At 35.0% G+C, this 23,748-nt stretch overlaps 3 protein-coding genes across 6 annotated transcripts; 2 read left to right on the top strand and 1 right to left on the bottom strand.

The window, feature by feature from the left end:
- On the top strand, window positions 1,148-11,446 carry LOC105177126 (serine/threonine-protein kinase BLUS1). 3 transcript variants are annotated; one of them, XM_011100166.2, is made up of 22 exons: window positions 1,148-1,390; window positions 2,770-2,834; window positions 2,934-3,394; window positions 4,073-4,327; window positions 4,681-4,805; window positions 4,925-4,969; window positions 5,057-5,138; window positions 5,230-5,298; window positions 5,369-5,539; window positions 5,644-5,709; window positions 6,920-6,988; window positions 7,070-7,210; window positions 7,455-7,528; window positions 8,327-8,590; window positions 9,246-9,337; window positions 9,458-9,534; window positions 9,973-10,095; window positions 10,169-10,211; window positions 10,303-10,349; window positions 10,505-10,569; window positions 10,652-10,703; window positions 10,976-11,446. In XM_011100166.2, exons 3-22 carry the CDS (start codon window positions 3,227-3,229, stop codon window positions 11,027-11,029), a joined length of 2,082 nt encoding a protein of 693 aa, XP_011098468.1. In that variant the 5' UTR covers window positions 1,148-1,390; window positions 2,770-2,834; window positions 2,934-3,226; the 3' UTR covers window positions 11,030-11,446. The 3 variants fall into 3 exon arrangements, with proteins under 3 accessions (XP_011098468.1, XP_011098469.1, XP_020554687.1); XM_011100167.2 differs by having other exon boundaries at window positions 2,924-3,394; XM_020699028.1 differs by having other exon boundaries at window positions 2,770-2,846.
- Window positions 11,747-14,369, bottom strand: LOC105177125. Its single transcript, XM_011100164.2, has 7 exons — window positions 14,093-14,369; window positions 13,820-13,867; window positions 13,692-13,738; window positions 12,399-12,465; window positions 12,246-12,289; window positions 12,114-12,171; window positions 11,747-12,008 (listed from the first exon to the last, which is right to left on the bottom strand). The coding sequence occupies exons 1-7, from the start codon at window positions 14,150-14,152 to the stop codon at window positions 11,952-11,954; spliced, it is 381 nt and encodes a 126-aa protein (XP_011098466.1). The 5' UTR covers window positions 14,153-14,369; the 3' UTR covers window positions 11,747-11,951.
- Window positions 18,144-21,316, top strand: LOC105177124 (cinnamoyl-CoA reductase-like SNL6). 2 transcript variants are annotated; one of them, XM_020699123.1, is made up of 4 exons: window positions 18,144-18,669; window positions 19,333-19,511; window positions 20,401-20,595; window positions 20,687-21,316. In XM_020699123.1, the coding sequence occupies exons 1-4, from the start codon at window positions 18,411-18,413 to the stop codon at window positions 21,131-21,133; spliced, it is 1,080 nt and encodes a 359-aa protein (XP_020554782.1). In that variant the 5' UTR covers window positions 18,144-18,410; the 3' UTR covers window positions 21,134-21,316. The 2 variants fall into 2 exon arrangements, with proteins under 2 accessions (XP_020554782.1, XP_011098464.1); XM_011100162.2 differs by having other exon boundaries at window positions 18,148-18,669; window positions 19,330-19,511.

Genomic DNA, 23,748 nt, shown 5'->3' with positions numbered 1-23,748 from the left:
GTGTTATTTAAACCATATTTGAAAGCATTTCAATAACATAATTCATGTATGACTAACACATCATTTGTCCACAAAAATGACAATTTAAATGGGCTCAAAGTATCTTACCATTTCTCCTAAAAAGAATTAAAAAAAATCATAATTGTGCTCTTAGTTAGGACATCACTTACTAAAATGATTATAAATCAGGACAAGTCAAAGTGCAATATCTCTGACACGACTAAAATATCCAAAAAAAAAAAATAATGAAAAGATAAAAAAAAAATATTTGATATGACTGGAAAGGAATTAATTAGGCTTCTTGATTCAGGTACATACCATGAAATTCCCCCGAAAAGGCCCAAATATTACTGTCTTGGCCCAGTGTCCAACATCTTCTGCATAATGGGCCTTCTTATGGTTCAGAAAAAAAATGGCCCAGCTAATGTTCCAATTAATAAGCAAAAACCATTTGACTATAATATTATTTATCCAACCACACTTAACAATAGATGAGAATGAGAACATGACAAGTTGCTTGGTGATCACAAGAAATTACAACATTAGAAATAATACAGAACATTATAATCATATTCTAATAAATAACAGAAAATGGACAACCAATATCTTCTCGATCTACTACAACTAGTCTTGACTTAACGCTATCAAGCCAAGCCATTATACATACATACATATATGATATATTTATAAAATGTATTTTCAAAGAAAATTATGAAATCATAATGATAGTTGACTAATAATAGTTCGAATTCATGTGATGTGATTCAGTCATCTCTCTTTACCTGTTCTGTGGTGTGTCCTCTCTCCTCCCCCAGATCCCCACTGCCGATTTTGATCCACGGCTCATATCACCTTCTCTCGGTCCCACACCAATGTGCTTCTCTCACTCATACAGTTGTACTCTCATTTCTTTTTTAATTTCCCTTCATAGAAATAGAATTTCCCGGTTCGGCTTATATCTATCTATCTTTATTATTACATTACCCCCACCTGCCAAATTATTCCAAAATATTAGTATAATAAAGTTTTTCTTTGTAAATATAATTACTCAGAGATACTGGAAATTGTAAAATTTCATCTGCTTTTACTACTTTTATCAAAAATATTTCTGAAAAACAAAAGTAAATTTGGAAACTCTCTTTTTTTTTTTTTTTAATTGGAAAGACGCAGTCATAAAGTTATTAGTTTAGTCAGTCCGCAGGCGGAAGAGCTTCTTATATCTGATTGATGATTTCTATTGACATCGTCTACGGCGGACTACTCCAAACCAGAGGATTTTATCACCGCCGTGGGGGCTGTTTGCTCGGCTTGCACTTCATCGACGGTTAATCAGAACAGCCTGTTTTCTGTTTTGTTTACTGTCCAGGAATCTCCGGCGCCGAAACCCTAGGTCCGTTGGAACACTATCGGAACTGTTGCTGAGTTGATGACTGTTTATCGGTTTTTTGTCTAGTTTCTCTCGTGATTGTTACTTTTGCTGCGTCCTTCAATTTTCTGCTATCTGGTGTTGGTGGAGAGCTGAACTTTTGTTAAATACTCTCTAAGATTGTTTTGATTTGGTCATGTTGCCGTTGGGAGATCGTCTTGGTTATGCGTTCTCGATTGATACTCCAGGGTTATTAGACATCTTGTTATTCGAATTTTTAGCTTGAACGCAACCTAGCATTGCAGTAGCACTTGAGTAATTTGGTAGAAGCTCTTCCATAGGACAAACGGAACTGTTTCTTCTTTTGGTCAATGTTTAGTTGTTTAACATTACACAGTTTGCGTTATTATTTTTTTTTTTTAGCTTTTCCATGATCTCACCCTATCACATAGCCAATTGAACTTCAGCCTGCGAATCCACAGTTCTTTGATGTAAATGTGACACTTTGTAAGTTGAGGCTTCTGTTGTGCTTATTAAATATTTCATGGTGCACTTTATTGGTGGAAAAGAATGCAACTTAACTGCCTTTCTGTTTCTATTTCTGTTAGACTGTGTTTGATCTTTTGGTCACTTCAGATTATGTGATTTGAGATGATTGAGTAATTATTATATATCCCTATACACACCAGCATCTTGAGCCACCTTGATTTAGGCAAAATGGAAGTATATAAAACAGCTTCTGCTCTGGTTGCGAATATTTAAAGTGATTTGGTGATAGATTTAAAAACTTCACAGATCCATAATTAGGTTATTAAGCTTCCTAAAGAAGGCAAGTTGTGTTGTTTACCTGAGTTGAGGTATGTGAAAGTTGTTGGTTTGTATACTTTCACATGATCATGTGACCTCATTTGGCTGGGATAGTAGCAAAACATCTTTAGGAAACATACGACAAAGACAAAATTGGAGAATTTGTTAACTTCTAGAATTTGACAATCTCAAGCAGTGAGTTAGGGTTTCTAAGTGGATGAGTTAAGTTTCAAATACATGTACTGATATAAAATTAAAAGAAATTCAATTTGAATTCTGAGATACTTTACCAATACCCACTCAATTTACATACTTTTAACTCCTTATTCCTAGTTTGCTTTTGGAAGACCCAGTGAGGAGATGAAGTATATCCTGCAAAGATTAAAGTGTGCTATTATCACTAGAATATTCTAGTATCTTGCCTTTGGTTAGACCTGGCTGTTCACAGAATGTGATAAGCAGATAAGTATCACTGTAATTATGCACTCATGAACCTGGTTGATGCATTTCTACCCCCCAGGTTATCTGATTGCATAATGTTATTTTTTATTGAAGTCTTTTATTTTATATATTATAACATCAGCTTCTATGAACAGGCGAATTTGGTTCTTGCATTTAGCTGAACTCCTGGAGTTTCACAAGACAAGAAATTCTCAGAGAAGTATGAAGCATGGTCCTGATTAACCTCTCTTACCATATATAGAACTGGATAATAATCTCTTCTATAAGTGTTGAATACGATTCTGTTAGTTATCTTCAGGCATCGAGGCTTTGATTGGCAGTGTGGAATTTCAGTGGCTGTTTTGTTCTTTATGTTTGTTCTCTCGGAAGGGTCATGATTGGATATTGACCTGGAATGGTATCCACATCAAAATATAGGGGCTTAGTATACAAAGTTTTGAGGTTGCTGCAACCTTTTGTGGATGAGGACAATGTTAAATTATTGGCATCGTCATGACATTGCTTGGCTTCCTGCCTCCATTGTCTGTAGCCAGTTGATGTTTAACAGGGCATCCAGTTGTAGAAGAGTAACATTATAACATAAGGAAAATCATGGAACAGGCTTCAGAGAAAAAATATCCCCTTACTGCGAAAGATTACAAGTTGTATGAGGAAGTTGGAGAAGGCGTCAGTGCTACTGTTTATAGAGCTCTTTGTGTTCCACTTAACGAGATCGTTGCAATCAAGGTTCTTGATCTTGAGAAGTGCAACAATGACTTGGTATGTAATCTTATTATGACTGTTCTAGTTAAATGGATGCCTCTTTTATACAGTTTTATGGTGTAGGGAGCAATCTAACTTTCTCTGCTACTCTTTTACTGTGACATCTTTTGAATCCATCCTGATGTTTCTTACTTCATTTTTCCATATTTTCCTAAATCTGAGTTTTTTCCTTTTTTAGTTGTTTTAGTTCCTAAATCTGTGGTAATGTATGTCCTATCTGGTTTTTCTGTCTATAAAAAGGAATTTAAATTCATGTGATTTGTATCTGCAGAACTCATTTTAGGAGTCAGACTTTCAGCAAATTTGAACTTGTGTGTTGTGCCACAAAATTTGATATAGAAAGCTTGACTTCACGAGTAATATGATCTGCACACCAAAATGTTATTTAACAGGGCATCATTCAACTTCTCACATTAAATGAAATTTCTAAATATGTGTTTCTGAATGAGAAGAAATTGGCTGGAAAGGCATTGCGAGCAGATGTAATGAGAATTTTTGAAGTAAGATTTTGTACACTCCATTGGAGCAAGAATGAGGAAGGCACTTAGCTGTCAATATGTGCAAGGGAGAAAAATATTGTCTTAATTGTTAAATCCTTATTCATAATTTGTAGTTGCAATTGCTACAACTTTTCTCCTCTCTCTCAATCTCGCTATTGGGTTGTCAAATCAATAGGATGGCATTCGGCGTGAGGTACAGACAATGATTTTGATTGATCATCCAAATGTCTTGCGAGCTCACTGCTCCTTCACCACCGGCCATAACCTATGGGTTGTGATGCCATACATGGCTGGTGGATCTTGCCTTCATATTATGAAATCAGCTTTCCCAGAAGGTTTTGAGGAGCCTGTTATTGCTACATTATTACGCGAGGTTTTGAAAGCTCTTGTTTATCTTCATGCTCATGGACATATCCACAGAGATGTGAAGGTATCAGTTTTGCACTTTGTTTTCTTCCTATTGTTCTTAAGCTTTTTCCTGTTGTGTTTTATGTGTTATTTAATTTCTTGACCTGAGTCCTTTTTCTATTTACCAATATAGATTCATCTTGTATATTGGTACTCTGACTGTCTTCTCAATCTTTTAGCTTCTCTGGTAATACTAGACATTTCCTTGCCTCGGGCATCTTTGTTATTTTCAGACCATTTTTGGTCATTTGTGTCATGTAGTATATGATTCATATGCTTTTGTCCATCCAGCCAATTGTTTTTGTCGTTTGTGATTTAATATTTTCAACAGCCATATCACTTTATTTACTTCTCTTTCTTTGTTGCACATTGCAGGCTGGGAACATACTGATTGATTCTAATGGTGCTGTTAAATTAGCAGACTTTGGAGTTGCTGCATGTATGTTTGATACTGGTGATCGTCAGCGTTCAAGAAATACTTTTGTTGGGACACCATGCTGGTAAACTATCTTGCATGAGTGGCAATGTTATGGTTTATTAGGTAGTTATTACTTTCTAGATGGACAACTTTATTGACTTTGAACCTTTTTTTTTTGCTTAAATTTATGTATTACACCAGGATGGCTCCTGAAGTCATGCAACAATTACATGGATATGATTTCAAGTGAGCATCATCTGAACAAATTTATTCTATTAATTTCTTTAACTTAGTTATGTTTCTATGCTTAAGCAAAAAATTTTGCTTTGACAGAGCAGATATCTGGTCATTTGGAATAACAGCTCTTGAACTTGCTCATGGTCATGCACCATTCTCGAAGTACCCGCCAATGAAGGTTGTTATGTTATCATATATCTAAATCTTACTTTTCAATCATAATTTGCAGGAACATAATGATCTGAACCTTGTTTGTTAACTAAATGCAGGTTCTGCTGATGACTCTACAAAATGCTCCACCTGGGCTGGATTATGAAAGAGACAAAAGATTCTCAAAGGTTTGCCTTGTTTTGGGAGAACTTTACTGCTGAATGTTGTGTATTGTTGCTGAAATACTGCATTTTGCAGTCTTTCAAAGATCTGGTTGCTGCTTGCTTGGTGAAGGATCCCAAAAAACGTCCCAGCTCTGAAAAACTTTTGAAGCACCCTTTCTTTAAACATGCTCGCTCAAATGATTATTTGGCGCGTACAATCCTTGATGGTCTGTCGCCGCTAGGTGAACGTTTTAGGAATCTTAAGGTCTCATGCTAATCTCATTCTTTTGCCTTTATAGAAATGGTAATTTCCACATTAATCTAATTTTTGCTTTCTCAGAATTTCTCTATAACCACATTGCATTTCAGGATAAAGAAGCAGATATTCTTTTACAAAATAAGGCACTGTATGAGGACAAGGAACAGTTATCACAGGTAAGCAGCCAAAGTCAAATTTACAAAATTTGTCTAAAGAACAAAACGCTTACATAAAATCTTAATGCTTCAAAATTGCAAATCGAATTTGCTTGATTTTGAGTCTTATTTGGAGTTGATTGAGCATATCTCACTTACTCTGGAACTCTAATTCAAATAAACCACCAAATATTCAACACTCCTGCAAATGCACTTGCTGGTCAAAAAGTCCATCCAGGATAGGCGAACACTTCCATGATTTTATGCGTTGATCAGCTTTCCCTCTCTAATCTCTAACTGCCTGATTTTCTTCTGTGTGCTTGGTTTTGCTTACCAAGTCCAAAGTGGACAAAGACTTCATGCATATGTTAATATTCAGGAACCAAAACTGTACCAGAGACCAAAATTTCATAATTAATTGAAAGAGAAACTTCCATTCAGCAACCAGAAGGAAGTCTTCGTGTTATCCTCTCTTGTGCTTAAAGCAACTTCCATTATACTTGTCTCACGTAAAATGATGAGGCAGTTAAGCTTGCTGGTACCTTTTGCTGAGGCTCCTTATTTCTTTTAACTTAAACCATCAAGCAATTAGAATGACTGATCTGATGTTGATTAGTTATTTAATGCACCTATACTAGTCTACTTCTTGTGCATTGGAAATGATGAGGCTGAGGCAGTTGGGCAACTGCAGCAAGCATTTATTACGGCTGTAGTAGATGGATCATTTGTGTGTATTAAACCTTCAATAATAATTAAAATTACCAGACATGATAGTGAGTATATTTTTAACACACTTATATTTTATCTTTCTGAAAAAATTATTTCAGCTGGATGCCTAAGATGTGACAATTTAAACTGGTATTTCTGAAACTTAAAGAAATTAATGATGGAGAGTATGCTAATGGGAATAGCATAATTAGGTGAATAAGACTGAGAAAATCAGAAGAGCATGTGATAAACCTTAGGATACAGTAAGTGAAGGAATGGCCAATTCATTGTTTATAAATATATTGAATTTATTACATTTATTCTTGCTGTTATCGTGCTTTGGCTTTATTTGTAATGATAAAATTGGGTCTTCCTGTGGCTGCATGTGGTTCCTTAAACTGAAGATAAATGGTTAAGATATGATCATCCGATACTAGCGCAATAAAATTACAAATTTCTTTCCCAAACATATTACTACAGCAGTTGAGATTCTACCCTTACCATGACCTGTTGTTATCTGCAGCAAGAGTACATTCGAGGAATCAGTGCATGGAATTTCAATCTCGAGGATCTGAAAAATCAAGCTGCCCTTGTATGCCATATATCCAGTGATAAGTTGGTCAATATTCACTTCCTAAATGCCAGCTTTATAAGTTCTATCTGTTGCTTGCAGATTCAAGATGATCCTGTTTTAAGTTCAGAAGAGTCAAGTGTGAGTGGGAAGCACACAGATGGCCATGATGATGATGTCACCCCTGTGGATAGGGTGTACTCGGAGCGGGCTAATCACTCAAATGCTGCATGTCAATTGGAAGTAAGAGTTATAACTGGAGATATTGCATGGTTCTTATCTAGACACCCCTATAATACTTTATAGTTTGTTTGCATTACCTTACTGTCCGTTTGTTGTTTATTATTTTCTAGGATGAGCTCAATGATATTGATGGTTGGAGAACTTGCTTGCCTCATTCCATTTGAATACTTTATAGCTTCTTTACATTGCCTTATTATCTTTTTGGTTTTCTTTTCCTGACATGTATAGTTCTTAATTATCGTAGGAGGAACTCAACAATATTGATGATTTGGAGAATTCACTTGCTGCATTTCCTATAAAACCTCTTCAGGCTCTCAAGTATGCCATCAATATCTATTTGACCTGTTAGCTTCTGCTCTTGTTTTCCAGCTAAGATAATGCTTCACCTTTATTTGTGTTAATTTGCTTGCTAGCTGTTACTACAGTGCTGTCAAACTTAACTGGGTATAATGGAGTTTTCTGATGCATATATTCTGATCAGAAAATATTTCTCCCAAAATGATGTTGAAAGAAGAAATCAACTGGTCTAAGCTCTTCATTTTCTTATGTTAAAACTGCTTTTTTTCTTTTTTTTCTCTCTTCTAAAGAGTTTAGTAATGCCTTGCCTATCGTACTCTAGGATGTTCATTGTTGAATTTGAACAATTCTTGTGTGTGAGATCAACATGTTCGAACCAACTTATAGAAGAGAAGATCTTTAGAGTTACTCTTTACATGCTCTTAGCACTTGGACGCATGAAAGTAGGTTCAAGGTGTCTATCATGTCAGCTTTTTATCCTCTTACTTGGAAGTAGCTTCAAGGTGTGTGCGCTTACTTCGTGGCCAAAATTGGAAGCCACCAGCTTTTGGACTTTTTTTTAAGGTTTCTCAACAAGAAAAGATTCAACTCTCTCATAAAAGAGGAAAATGTTGTATATTGCGGGTGTTCCTGGAATCAAGCATAGGTATAATAAATATGCATCCTCAGGCTTCTTGTGATTCCCAACCCATCCACTGGATTGATGAGTCAATTTGAGGATTTCATCAGCCACTACCATGTGATTTTAGATATTCACTGTGCAAATGCACTTTTAAGGACTAAAGTTATTGAACTTATGGAAATCTTCTATAAACACAGAGGTTGTTTTGATGTATGCGATGATGACATGGGTGCTGGTAGTCCAAATTCAAGAGATTCTGCGCATTCAGATTCTGAACAGCAAAGTCAACAACAGTCATTGATGGGTGATGTGGATCGAGAATCAGGAAGAGATGACGCCGGAGATTCTGGTGAAAGCTCTTTGTCATACTCTGTCCCTGCAGCGCCAAAAAAGTTTTCTAGTGGTTCGCTGCTGCAGGATAATGTTCTCGCCCATAAAAAGTTAACTGGTGATGGTGACAGGTATAGTCATCTCTTTGCGGTTTAAAATCCATAGTGAGAAAATAATTTTTTTTTTTAGTTTTGATAGTTAAATGGCTGGACCGGGAAACTGGTTGCCTCTAGATTATAACTACTGATTTGGACAAGTAATTTTTTCCGAGTTTTTTTAACTCTGTGGATGTATGTTCTTTACAGATATAAATTTTAAATTTATTCAGCATTTCATCTTCAGACTTGCCTGCTTATCCTTTTTTCCCCTTTTTTCTTTTTCATTTCCTGCGTCATGGGGAGGATTTGTTTTGGTAGCTGACGGGATTTGTGGGTGAAAATGCACCAAGTTTCCTTTAGATAACGAAATAACTTTACTAGTAATGAAAGAAATATCCGCGTCGTTAAAAGGTTTTGTGGGGAATTAAACCCGATCTGCATCCAAGATTTTTTTGTAAATGTACATAATGAGAGATATTACTGAAACTCAGCTGATTAGATTTGCAAATTTTGAGTATGATGTGGTATACAAGTCAACATGCCGGTTGAGGACTTTTGCCTTCCCACACTATAAATATGATACTTGTGTAACTTGTCACGAGTTTCTATACTATTTCTTGCTTCTGCTTCCATGCATTTCTTGTAAACTTGTTTGTAATTTTGTAATCTCATTTTAATTTATATGAAGGGAATATCACCAACCAAAATACCCGACCGAGCGGAATTATAGTGGACCTATGCAGTATCGTCAGAAGAAAGATTTTAGTAACTCTACAGCTGGTAATTTATGTCGAACAAAAATTTTGCATTATTTTCTCAGATAAATCAACCTAAGCTGTCAGATTAATTATTTTACTTGATACTTTTTTGTTTCATCTTATATCATAATGTACATTTTAGGGGAAGATCCATCAGAAGGTGGTCTCATTGAACGGAGAGGACGTTTTAAAGTCACCTCAGCAGATTTGAGTCCCAAGGTATCAGTTAGGTCATATCCTATATGTTAGTTGCAGCCACCACCTTAAGTTTTTGTTTTATATTGTTAAGAAATTGGAATTAGAAGTAATAAATATCAGATTAGTACGAATGCTGCAACTAACAAGCAAGTAAATTTAGTGTTGATGTTGTACCTGGCAAACTTTTCTTGGATATACTTTGTTCTTTTTCCACTGTGATTAGTTAGTGATGTTTACTCATTCCTTGTCTCTTCAATGGCAAGTGCCACCATTAGTGTATAATATTTTTCCTTGTAGTGTAGCATTTAAACATGTAATCATTTGTTTTTTTACTTCAAATCTTCTTTCTGCTATGAGTACATGCCCTAATGATGCTCAGCTCAAAATGGCGAGTTAAACATGGCTATATTTTTAGGCAATGGCATTGTAACCATTGCCTTCTTTTTTTATCTTATTCAGGGTCCAGTCAACTACTTTAACTCAATTGCTGGTGGTTCCACAAGCCCAACAGTTCCAAGCGTCTCAGCTGCTTCCATTTTCCCGTCCTTACAATGCCTTTTGCAGCAGAACGCTATGCAAAGAGTAAGATCTGCTCATCTCGCCCATACCTTATGTCATTGACATGCTGCTTATTTGTGACTACTCATCTTATCAGGAAGAGTTACTTAAATTGATCAAGTTTGTGGAACAAGCCTCAGGTAATGACATAGATGCTTAATCCCTTGCATGCCCATTTTTAGCCTTTTGTCTCATCTTAGTATGACAGACCCTGATTTTTCTTGTATGCAGGCAATGGTGGTGATTTGACGGAGGCAGGAATAAATGATCTTGCGCAGGTAGAGTTGCTTATGTTAAAGACTCCAATTTGGCTCCGTACTAATAAGTTATCAATGTGGTTTACATTTTGGAATGACTTTGATGATGCTTTCCTATACAATTTTGCTACTCATTCACACGGAAGTGAGAATAATATTCTGTTTGGATTAAATAGCTGATGAGCCCTAGTTCTGTGCGGGAGCGAGAGTTGCAAGCTCAGGTGATTCAGATGCAACAGAGGTATAAAGCAAAACACTTGATTATGGTCTGAGCTTGCTTTGATTTACTGTCCTACCATACTTATACCAGTTTAACGTTTCAGCATTGGGAGTCTGGTTGAAGAATTACAGAGACTGAAGACGAGAAATAGTCAGGTTTGTATTCGTTTGGTAACCCAGCAACTGGCTTAGTTTCAGATATTTGGGGTTTCACATTTCTTTCTAATTTCCACGAGGACAATCTGTTCTATATCTGAAATTTCCTCCCTTTTTTTTTTGGGTGGAGAACATAATTTTGCCTACAAATGATTTTTCACAAAACTTGAATTACTTCCTGAGTCGCTTTGTTTGTCAATACCTAAGAGCTTGCAGTTGAGCTCATGCATATCATATTTGACAAAAAACAATCTTTTCTTGCTTTTTGGCAGTTAGAAAGAAAATTGAATGCCATGCTCAAGAAAGATGACAAGATACGAGAATAATGCCTCTCTAGAAAGAAAGTAAAGTTGGGTGGCGTGCATCGTATCAGATCACCCTGCCTTGTCACTCTCTTTCTTCGTTGGTTTTTGGTTGCCAATTTTTCCTACAATCTCCTATGTGATACGAGTTTCTAGCTGGGTTGGATTTTGGTGTATCACCTGAATGTACATGTTCAAGGTACATAATGTCTGGGATATAAGTGGGTTAAGTTTGTGTATTATGTGTAAAGGTTAGATTGCTCGCAGTTTCGAGTTGCCATTCCCATGGTTGATATGTAATCTTTATTTGTGTTCTGAGTTGTATTCTTGTTTAAATGTGTATTCTAGTTTGCAGTTCCATGTTGTAATTAATGTATTCTATATATTAGTTTCAACTCCTCAAGAGCAATCTTTGAGCTGATACAGAACACCTTTCCGTGACTTTGCTTGTCTTCTTTCTAGATCGCTCAATCAATGGAAAATGTGAATGCCTTTCCGTTCACACATCTGGCTTGTTTGTACCTTTTGTTATATAGCTGCTCTTGTTACATCACAAGTCAAAAGACTAGTTTGTTTCTGAAACATGTTCTATTAGTTTGGTGTGGATGTTCCGGATCATCAGCTTAAAGCAGCATATGGTATATTTTTCTTTTTAATCAAAACTAACATGGTATTTATCACTGTTATAGGATGAAATTCCCTTGCATCTCCTACCACACGGATTAGACATGCACACGAAGCTTCTGTTGTAAATAACTTTGTTACAGCTCAATATATGCTACTTCAAGTATGGATGTCAAGTGGTGAGAGTGATCTGACTAATGTCTCACTGACAAAAAAAGAGAACAAAAGCAAAGAAATTATGCAGACCGGGCAATTCTACATGTTTACATTACCAGACAAGTCAATTTTTTTTTTTAAAATTAGAACAGTTGCTCTAATCACATCAAGTTACCTCGGCAAATTTCTCAATTACAGCAGAAACTATGCCCTTGAGTGTCTCCTGCACGGGGAGTGGGGGATGGTGGGCACAAATAATGTTAAATGGTGACCTTAGTTGCCGTAACTTTATAGTTTATAGTTGAGATAAAAGGTTATATGACTGTACCCTGGAATGGTCTCGGAGACCAAGGGACAGCACTAATGCTTTTGACGATCCAGATTTACTGTAGACCATAGAAGGAAGTAGTTATATTGCAAAACAAATAAGGATATGCAGTGAAATCGTATTGCTGAATACCTTATGTGTTCAATTAATTGCCGAGCACAAGTGATTAGCATGGGCTGCACATAGTCAACTGGTACATCAGTATCTTCTGTTGATGTAGGCATCAACATGCTGTAGTAAGAAGGTACAAGATCGAAAGACATTGAATTTCATTCCAGATATTACCTCATCTCTTTTACCTAATACCACACGGACACTGAAAGTTGGATCAACTGAAACACCTTCCTCTTTCCTGGCAATCAACAAATATGATTATAAGTTTCATGATGCACATCTGCAAGTTTAAAACTTAGAACAAGAAATGCAACTTTAATCACCAATAACAGATTGCAACATCTAAGTTACAGTTGAATGACAATTGGCAAGATAAACTTAGCACAACAAATACAATTGGCAACATCTTATACTCATATATCATGTCATAGCATCAGTTATGTGTTTCCTTATTAAGTAGAACTAATACAGAAAAAATATATATATATTTAACCGGACTTTAACCTAATAAAATTGAAAACTCAACAGACTCTGCATTAACGCACCCAGACTCTCACACCAAGATCTAATATAACATTAGGGAATCTGATTTCAGCAATGGTTTTCTAAAAATAATACCATCAACTTGGTTTATAACAGTAGTTTATCCGTATGCTACTTAGACGAGAATAAGAAAACACACCCTATCTTTATTTTTTTCATGTAGAGAGTTAGGAGAGTAACAGGGAACGTAGGCTGTTACTGAGAAGAGTAGTCTAGAATCACATCATCAATGATTAATGATTTATCTTTGGTGATTATCACATGGTTCAAAACCTTCCAGTCAAAGTATAATACACTTGACAAATTATAATGCAAGCTATGCGACAGTATTTCTTCAAACTTGGGATCAGTAGAAAAGCAAGCTATTATGAGTTGCCCTTGCCTCCTGGAAATCAAGTACTCTGATATCACTCCCCTATAACTACATATCTACAGTTGAACTAGTGTAAGATTTTCTAATTTTCCAAGGTATTGCAGAAAATATCTCAGAACCAATAAAACTATGAATGATGACTCCAGGTACATATTTATGTGCCAGTGAAATGTCTCAATCCATCCATAGACCTATTGTCAAACATGGTTTCTTCAATTCACACAGTCAATTATTCAGATTCAGCCCCCTGAATTCAAAGTAAGCACAAAAACTAAATCCTTCGGACAAGCACTCCGACTCTTTCAGGACATCTATGGAATGATGGAACGGACGAATCAAATGCCTACAACTTCATGTAACCAAATTAGGAACTGATAGAATTACTGCAAACAATTCACCATGGCACAGATTTAGTGCACAACAAACTTGCATTCTCCAGCAGAAACAAGTAAGATATTTTTCCCTCAGGTTAACAATCGGTAAAAGTCATAGGCTTCAGATACCAAAAATTATATAATATAACCAAGTATTCGATGATAAGCGCACACCTAGCATGCAATATTGTTCCCATGCTTCCAATCTGAGTTGCAATAACCTGAAATATATCTAAAATATTGAGATGACTAACATAGCAAACCTGCAAACTAAAAGCGAGAGGGAACAGAAGAAATCTCACAAGAAAATGATCTTCGTAGCTGCTTATTACAATATCCGTCTTGTGCTCCTGGAGAAAACAAGCGAGAAAACAAACTGAAATCACGACTTTCATGGAGGGGGTAAAAAGAGGATTTCAACGCACGGAAACTTTGCTCTGAATTTGTCAAAAGGATAAACTCAACAAATTCGTGAGAAGCGGCGGAGTATTTTGAGCATCGCACGCTAAAATTAGCAAAACATTTGTCAGAAATTACATAATCAGTAAACGTGAAGCAGAAGGAACGGCACTCACCTTGATATTCAGACTGAACATGGTGTTGCGTACGGGGAAACCAGGATCTGACACTTCCATTTTCGTATAATCTCGAACTTTGAAGGTATTTAGGGTTTCTTTTCCTCGACAAAACCCCAGACCTGATATAAACTGATGTATGCTATTAGTATTACTGTATCAGTGTATTGTGAGTGTGGAGTGCAAATTCAAACCAGCGCGAGGATTCCAATCTCCACTTTTTATATTGGCTCGGCTCTGGAATTGAATATTGGCCCGTCCCCGTCATCAATGTTTTGACCCTACATCCATATTTTTACAGACCGGACCCTCTTACTTGGATAGTCCGGATCATTAACGGAACTTCACCATACGGGTACCCGCATGGACTCGGAGCCCACTGATTGTGGATGCCAACCAGCCCAATTAGATACAATAGTGGGCCAGTTTGGTTGGGTTGTTAATTTGGGCTCTAGATGAAAAGTATACGCCTTATCTTTTTATTTATCAATAGCTACTATGTCCGGAAGCTCCTTTTTTTTTAAAAAAAGAAAAGAAAAGAAAAATAAATAGTAATTATATTAATACTTTAATAATTTGAGTCATATATTAATTAATATATTAACATAATTACAATTAATAAAATAAATTATAAAAAGAATCATATAAAATTAAATACCTTGTATCCTGCCCCTTTATTTAATAGCTAGTTCTTATCTTATATTTTTTTTTTGTAGACTTGCATCTGTATTTAATCTGTGCCGATTTTATTACCAATCAGGTCTTTGGAGTGGGGAGCTCTATGTTATTTTTTCATATAGAGCCACCGTAGTTTCAGCTGGCAGCAAGAGTATCTCACTAGGTTTGAAATAACAAAATTTAGTTCACATTTCAATCCTAGCAACCATAGTGGTCTTGTTCTTGTAGATTGTAATTTTTTTGCATTCAGTGAAGCGAATAGCTCAACCTCATTGTTTGAAGCTTTACTAAGAGGCTCTACTTCTTAAAGCTTTCTTTTCCCTAACAGTTTCAAAAGACTTTTTTAGACCTACAACTATAATATAAGTAAAAGCCTCTCTTTGATAGCAATCATAAGGGATTTTAGAAATGATCTTATCATAGATAAAGACCCGAACTTATGTGAGACAGAGGCAAAAGTAGCCAAGTGGATCAAGACAATAGATTGTAAATCCATCATGTATGGGTTCAAAATAAATATCCACATAATTAGTGAAAATCAAACTCATAATTTTAAAGTATTAAAAGAGCTTAATATTAAATTATTAAGCCAAAACATCATTGACCATTTTTTTCCCCTCAATTTGTTGTTAGTTGGAAGCTAATAAAGTTTTCAATTTGTGACAATGTTACATTTGTCCACGAAGTAAAGATCGTAGCATGTGCTTTGGGCTACTATTGCAATCAACAAGGGAGTTTGGTCCTACTATTTCCTTATGAGATCATTATTCCCTTCATAGACTACTAATAAAAAATATCCATCACATGGCTCATGTTGATCCACACGGGCGCGCGCACACACACACACATATATATATATATATATACATATTAAAGATTCAATTAAATTTAAAAGAAATAAGATAATAGTTAATCAAACTCAATCAAATAAAGTAATTTTAAATGTACATAACAAAAATATTGTCATGACAATTAATTAAAAAATAATTATTTTGTAAAAGTAATAATATATAGTTAGGAACACTTTAATTCATGCTTGCCTTTTTTAAATAAAATAATTAATCTAAATTGTTTTCCTTAATAAATAGCCTAGATAAATATTTTTTCTTTTGAGGGAATTGAGATGTATATCTATACTAATGAAACTATCGCACCAATTATTTATGAAGTTAAAATTGTCATTCAATTGATAAAATAATTAATTTATTCAATTTTTTGAATTTTACATTAATTGATAAATTAAAATTTTCATTTTTTTTAAATATAATATATTAATTTATATATTTTTTCTTTATAATATTTAAAAATATAAAAAATATTTATTGGAATGTATATATGTAATTTAATGAATAATTAACAGGAATGATCTCTCATCCATCTACCACCGCTTCCCACATGATCCACTCCATGCGCATCGCACCTGCCGTTCAACGCTTGAGGCAGCTAACAGATCAAGTCACTTTAGTTTCTACCCCGTTGACGAATTGAGCAAGCCAGCCGCCCAAAATTCCTTAGCCGAGCCGGTACTGCTGGACGCTCGCCGTCTTTGTGTAATAATTAAATAGTCTGCAAGCTCACGAGTCACGAATCGCGTGTGAGAAAAATATTATTATTTTACTAAATAAGACAACTTGCAATAATTTCTATATCTGTATCGTATAAATAAATCGTAAAAATTATAAAATAAATAATAGTATAATATGAAAAAAAATAGTTTAATATTTATAAATTACAGTAACTATTTATACAACTGTTGTTTGTAATATAAAAATATCAAAAATAAAATAAAAATATTTTTTTCCAACATATTTTTCAGTACTAAGTCGATGATTATTTATTTTCACTATTTACAAATTCTGAAATAACGTGCACGATAAAATTCATTTCAAACTTAAAGAAAGTTTTCATTTAACTTTTTAAATCCATGATCTAAAATTTAACTAACTTTTTCTTGTAATCAAACTCACGTGTTGTTCATTTTGCAATGCTTTACTCGATTATCCATATATATATATAAATTAATATGTATTTAAGCAAAATTGGAAAATAATAATTTTAAACATATGACGTTGAATTCGAAAATTTTTTGTACTTCATTTAGGAAATTTGGTGGCGTGACGTTCATTATTTATTGAATATGGTTAGGTAAACAAAATATATTAAACTGATTTAATTTAATTATTACTGAATATTTTTGTCATCTTCTAAGTATGGTTGGTATGTCAAATAAATTATTTTTTTGAAAAGATAAGATAAAAAATTAATTCTGCTTGTACAATTATTTTATTCATTGAAATTTATCGTTACCCAACCAAAAAAAAAAAAAAAATGCATGGGGAAAATAGTAAGAAGAGGGTGTTTGTTTTAAACTTATTTAAAATATAAACTCAATAAGTCGTTGAAGTGTTTAGATAAAAGATTATACAGACTATAAAATATTAATAATGAAATTTATAATTAAATTTTTTCAATCAAAAATTAAAATTTCTGCAGTCTTTTTAAAGAACTTATAAAGCCCGGCATCTTATTTTTTTTTTTATCTTATAAACATATTTTTCTTGACAAATAATTTGTAAAATCTTTATAATATATCTTTTAACAATTTATAAGTTGGTCTGAACACCCTTTGAATTTATTGGTTTAGTATTTGCATATTGATTAACTGAAGTACCTCATAAAGTTTATTTATTTTCATAATTTTTTTTTTTATAATCTCTAATAACATCTAGCAATTTTATTTTTATAATATAATAATATGTAGAAATTTAAAAATATGGCAATTGGACGGATCCTCTCGAATTCAAGACTCATCTCCAATAAAAATCCCAACATACTAGATGTGTGAGCAGGGAAAACTTGGGACTCATCTTATACGCTACTAAGTTTATTATTTCTTTTTAGGAATAATTATGCTCTCATTTTTTAAATAAATAAGTTTATTCGTTAATTAAAATTTATTGATATTAATAAAAAAAATTTATATTTACTCATGATTGATTCATTGTATGTCATATAAATTTTTTTTTATAATCAAATTGTCCTTATACGTTTAAATGTATTAGTACCAAATGTTATATAATTTTTTTTTATAATCAAATTGTCCATATACGTTTAAATGTATTAGTACATGTAAAAAAAATTATAATTACAAAAATAATTTAATGAAAAAAAATTATTTGAGGAGTCCCAAATTAGAGTTATTAGACCCGGGCTCGGAACCCGCCTATTAAGAAGTCAAACCCATTCCGAATGGGACGGCTCTAGACGGGCCCCCAGCTAACTGTCCCGTTGCCGTCCCTAGCAGCAAATATATTGTAAATGAAGCACGCCACGTGCTTTTAGAACATCGACACGTTTTCGTGTTGCTTGTGCCGTAACCTGGAGTCGAGCCAGCTTATTCCAAGAGCCGAGCATTGGAGTTTTTGCTATTTTCACGAGTAAATAACCAGCGGAAAAGCCGACGCGCTTCATACATGATGACCGCTTATTTCTCCAACTAAACCCTTTTGTTGTTTTTGGATTTCTTGATAGATCTCCAACTAAAACCTCGAGCCATCTGTTTATCTCCAGTGTCAGTTACAAGTACTTTTGCAGAAGCTCATTAAGCTATTACCTGGTTTTGTTTGACTGAGAAGCTGCAATGGGGATTGTGAGGTTGGAGGAGACCCAGAAGGCGGAGCTCGAGGAGTTCCGCCGGATGCTGTTATCTTGCGCAGCTGTGCACCGCCGCAAGGTCGATGACGGGTTCAGGGGCCAAGAGAATGCGGTGCCTGCGGGAAACGGCGACGTGCTGGACAGGCTGGTTTGTGTCACCAGCGGCGTGTCCTACCTCGGCATCGCTATTGTGAACCAGCTCCTTGTGAACGGCTACTCTGTTCGTATCATCGTTGATAATGAAGGTGCTTTTCTCTAATTTCTCCTTTAATCTATGGTAAAATCGTTAGTTTCATGAATGAGATGTGCAATATCACGCCAAGTTCGGTTTGATTTAAAGTTTGCAGTACTTATTTGATCGTCGACGTTTCTAGTACTCTGCTAAGATTTGTTAATTCGACTTCCGTTATAGTTTCATGTATTCGTCGGATTTTGCTACTTGTTCCCAGTTTATTAAGCTTTCGTCTGGAAGACTTCTTTCCCTCTTTTCTTGGGGCATGTATCTAGCGATAAATGCAGTATTTTGGAAAGAAATGATCCATTTATTGAATACTTGAAGTAACTATTGCAGTTCTTTTTCAGATTCCATCTATCAGATTTCTTTTCATATAGGATCAATTGAAATTTTGGACTTTCAATCTTTCTTCCCTGGTAATCTTCAAGAAAAGTTGTTTATGTTTTTCGAATATAGCTGTCGCTGATATTGTAAATAATTATTTTTCTTTACTTCCGCTGGTGGTTCCCACTTGCGTCGCCCCCTTAGTGTATTCTTTTTTCATGTGTCATAATCAAGAAAACCAGGATGTCAACTCTTCGTTCAATCTTTCTTGAATGCAGTGTAGTCCCTTTTTGAATTTTATGTATAGGGTTGGTATGAAATTGATAGCATTAAATTGGAACTGCAGAAGATGTGGAAAAGCTGAGGGAAATGGGAAATTCTGGTGAAATGAGACTTAACAACAGCTTTGTTGAAGTTGTCATGGCCAAGCTCACAGAAGTTGAAAGCCTGACTGAGGCATTTGATGGTTGCCGTGGCGTCTTTCACACCGCTGCCTTTGTGGACCCTGCTGGACTATCCGGTTACTCTGTGAGTGCTTTTCATTTTTGGGTAAAAGAGAATCGAAGTTTCTAGCTAGTTTACCAAACTCAACTAGTATACAGCAAATGTAGTTACTATAGGGCTGCTGCCCACTGGAATTTCTTCATAAAGGTCTAAACCTGATCAGTACGCCAACTAACTTATTGTGTTGGTTGAGTAACCTAATTCTTCAATATCATTAATGTATGATTGTGCTGCTTGAAATAGACCTCTGGTGGTTTCCACTACACAGGTAAGACATGAAAGTGGAGGTTGGTGTAAAATGATTATTGCACTTGAACTAGAACCCGACATATTATTTAAAACCAAAATCTAGCTAATCACTTTACTGAAATATGCAGTGTTAAGGAAATTGGTATCAACCAATTATGTATGACCTGCTTTTTTGATTTAGGTGTACATAGGCCCATTGGAGAGCTTTGTTAATAACAAGATGATGAAGGAAATGGTTCTATTTAATGTATATGTCTTATACTATTATTATTAGATGATGATTGATCATGTTAAGTTTACTGTAAAGCAGCATTACAACAGTAGACAACTTGACAGGTTATCATCGTTCTAGCACGTGAAGTGGTCATAGTTCGGATGCAAGCTTTTGCTCATGATTTTTTGTGTTTTAACTTATGAAGTATTAATAGTTAGAATGCCCAACTTCTTACCTTGACAATCTGCTATGTTACTGCTTTCTTCCAAATAGCAAGACCATCTTTGTGGAAAATGATTATTGTCGAAATGCATAGTTAGCTATTTGAAAGAATCTTTACAAATCTTAGACCCTGGAGATATTGTATTGTCTTTTTTTTATTGTTGCTGCAACTTCGTCTAAGGCCCTGCTTTGCTGCTGCAACTCATCAAAAAATTTATCTTTCTGTAGAAAGCCATGGCTGATATTGAAGTGAATGCAAGCAAGAACGTCATAAAGGCATGTGGCTTGTCACCTTCCGTCAGACACTGTGTCCTCACCTCATCTCTTTTGACCTGTATTTGGCGAGAGAACCCACCTGATGAAACTTCAAACGTAATCGACCACAAGTGCTGGAGTGATGAATCTGTATGCCTAAACAAAAAGGTAAAACCCGTAGAAACAAGATCTAAAATCTGAGTATACTCTAGTACAAAGAAATTGTGCGTTAGCATAACTGTGTTCCTAAAATTGACAGCTCTGGTATGCGTTGGGGAAGCTGAGGGCAGAAAAAGCTGCATGGGATATTGCCAAACAGAGCGGTTTGAAGCTGGCTACTATCTGTCCAGGACTCATCACGGGCTCAAAGTTCTACGAGAGAAATCCAACATTTACTATTGCTTACCTTAAAGGAGCTCAAGAGATGTATACATATGGATTGCTGGCAACTGTTGACATAGACAAATTAGCAAAGGCCCATGTTCGTGTCTTTGAGGACATGAAGAAGACGGCCACTGGAAGGTACATTTGCTTTGATCAAGTAATAGAGAGGGAAGACGAGGTTGAAGAGCTGGCACGTGAGACAGGCATAAATGCAAGCTCAATCGCAGGGGGCGCCTCATGCAGTAACAGGCCTCGATATGAGTTGTCAAATGCAAAGCTTACTCGATTAATGTTGCGAACACGAAGGTGTCCTATTGAATGATGACGCAGTGGTTGTGGAAATCAAATTTTGTCATTTGATCAGTTGAAGAGCACTGCGTTAGACTTTCGAGCTTTGTGAGCGTGAAGTACGGGGTGGGTTGGAGTTTAAACGGGGTACATGTATAGCGTATTGTGAATGTGGCAGTGAAATCTAAATCAGTACTGGAGTTCTTTATTCAGCTTTTATCGTTGGTTCCAATTTCCAAACATGAAAAATGCCCTCCACTCATATTACGTAAAAAAGGTTAAAACACAACCCATATAGTTCATCCGCTGGGGATTTTGGTCCAATGGGCTATCATTTGGGCTTTGGCTACAGAAACAAATCATTGGAAATTTTTTATCCAAATTAAATTTGGTCAGATTAAACTAAATCACACTTCATCCCTCATGCTGTTGGTTCAAATCTGATCAACAATTTTGTTAATCTTCCCACCTTTTCACACTAGTACATGTATGGGCTGTAGGCTGAAAACCTTACAACTCTTCTTCCATGGCTGCATTATCAGCAACTGAATTCAATTGTACCACGCCTTATAATCCCCACAATCATGACAATTTTTTACTCAAAATAAATTTGAATGAATTAAACTAATAATAGAGTAAATATAATACTTTTTGTCATTCAATTGATCACACTTATTTTAATATGTACATCAATTATACTACAAGTATATTGTATTTGCTGTATAATTGATTCAGATTTGATTAATCTAATCTGAGTAAGAATTTTTTAAAACAATCATATACCAAACCAACATACACGAGAACCTGAAGAGGACAAAAAATAGAAAAGAACTAGCTATACGTAATACTCAAGCTCACGTTCGTGCCCACCACCACGCAGAAAGAAAAAGGACAAGTATTTTTCTACTCCTGAAATCATCATCCATTTCATATAGCCATGAACATACTCTAAACTCTATAATTAATTTTAATATATATATATATATTTTCACTCCTGTCTCCGGATAAACATATAACTACATATTAAATTATCAGGGGACAAACAAAAAAAAAAAAAGAAAGAAAGATGCTTTGCTGTAGTCAAGATTCACAAATGATTAGAATATGATTTTCAGAAGAAAGTCAGGACGAGGATGATGCATACACATACACACACACACACACACACACTGGGGCATAAATACCACAGATCTGAATTCTTAATTGCAAACATCTCAACATGAGAATGAGATGCTGATGATGATGAGAAGTAGTAGTATCTCTGTCCCTGCTTGCTTCACATAATTCTGCACTTGTTTATTTCTTCTCCTTCACCTCCCCTACATCATCCCTACGTCTTGCGAGTTCTTCTCTGAATCTACGAGCTTCTTACTGGCGGGCGACATGGAAACCAGCGACGATCTTCGAATGTATCTCAGGTACGTACGATTCGTGTGTGTAGACAATGTCTTAATTAATGACACTGCCAAAATGTGTTTATGGTTGATTTGCAATTAGGGATTATTATCAATTGAGAATGTGATTAGATGAAGAGGAGAATGTAGGTAGGAATGAGGAACAGTGGTTGACAATGAAAAAAGGCAGGCAGTGAGGAGAGTCGTTTCTCTTTCTTCTTCCTCTTTTCCCTATTTTGAGGGTTGAAGTACATGTAAAGTAGTTTATATGCCATCAAACTTTACAATGTTTCCAGTACTTTAGGATTCACATTCAACTTTCAACTGCTCACCCAATTATTCTTCTGCATTCCAACCCCTCTCTCTCTCTCTTGGATAATTAACATTTTCATCTTCAACACCTATGATTTATTTATACAAATTATTTATATATTTTAAAAAATTATACATATATTCATAGAAAACATCGATATTAATTACGCAAATCACTTATATTTTTTAAAAAATTATACCAATATTTTTTTAAAATATTAGCATCATTGTACAAATTATTTTTATTTTTTAGGTGTTATCAATAATTTTTGAAAATTACGCAAAATATAGGATTATTTATATAAATACATTATGAGCAAGGAGTATAAATGGAATTATCTTGTGTGTATTGGGGGTGGGGAGGGTGGACTAATTGCTTTTGCTTTTTTGCTTGGTAGAAAAGGATTGAATGTTTCTCAAGTTTGAACAGAGAGTAGTTTTTCACTTTCAGTTGGAACTTGGAACAATGAATGCCCCATTTCTCCCACTCCGCGTCAACGGCTTCTTTTTTAATATTCCAATAATCACCTTCAAACATCTTAATTTGATTAATATATCACTTTTACTGGATTTAGTATTTACTTAATAAGTTCCAAGGTCTTTAATTACTAATATGCTCCTCAAATTCATCCCCTCCCCCTTTTCCCCCTTGATGCACTTAACTCAAGTAATAATTTACACTTTCATCCATTACATATATGGCAAAAGTATTTGTAACATTATAGAAAATTCTAACATAGATCCACATTTATATTTCAAAACAAATGTGTCATATTTGCTCTATGATATTTGCTTTATGATTGGTTTGGTTTGACCAAACTTGATTTTTGTAATAACAACTCCAGTTCTGAGGATCACGTATTGTTTTGTTTCTTCCACTATTGTAATTGAAGCTTTTTTCACTAGGACTGGTGGTTGAAGACTGTAAGCAGATTAAAATCAC

The sequence above is a fragment of the Sesamum indicum genome, linkage group LG15 (assembly GCF_000512975.1).
Source record: "Sesamum indicum cultivar Zhongzhi No. 13 linkage group LG15, S_indicum_v1.0, whole genome shotgun sequence".
In the NCBI taxonomy this organism is placed as follows: Eukaryota; Viridiplantae; Streptophyta; class Magnoliopsida; order Lamiales; family Pedaliaceae; genus Sesamum; species Sesamum indicum.
This window is presented reverse-complemented; position numbering and strand designations above follow the sequence as displayed.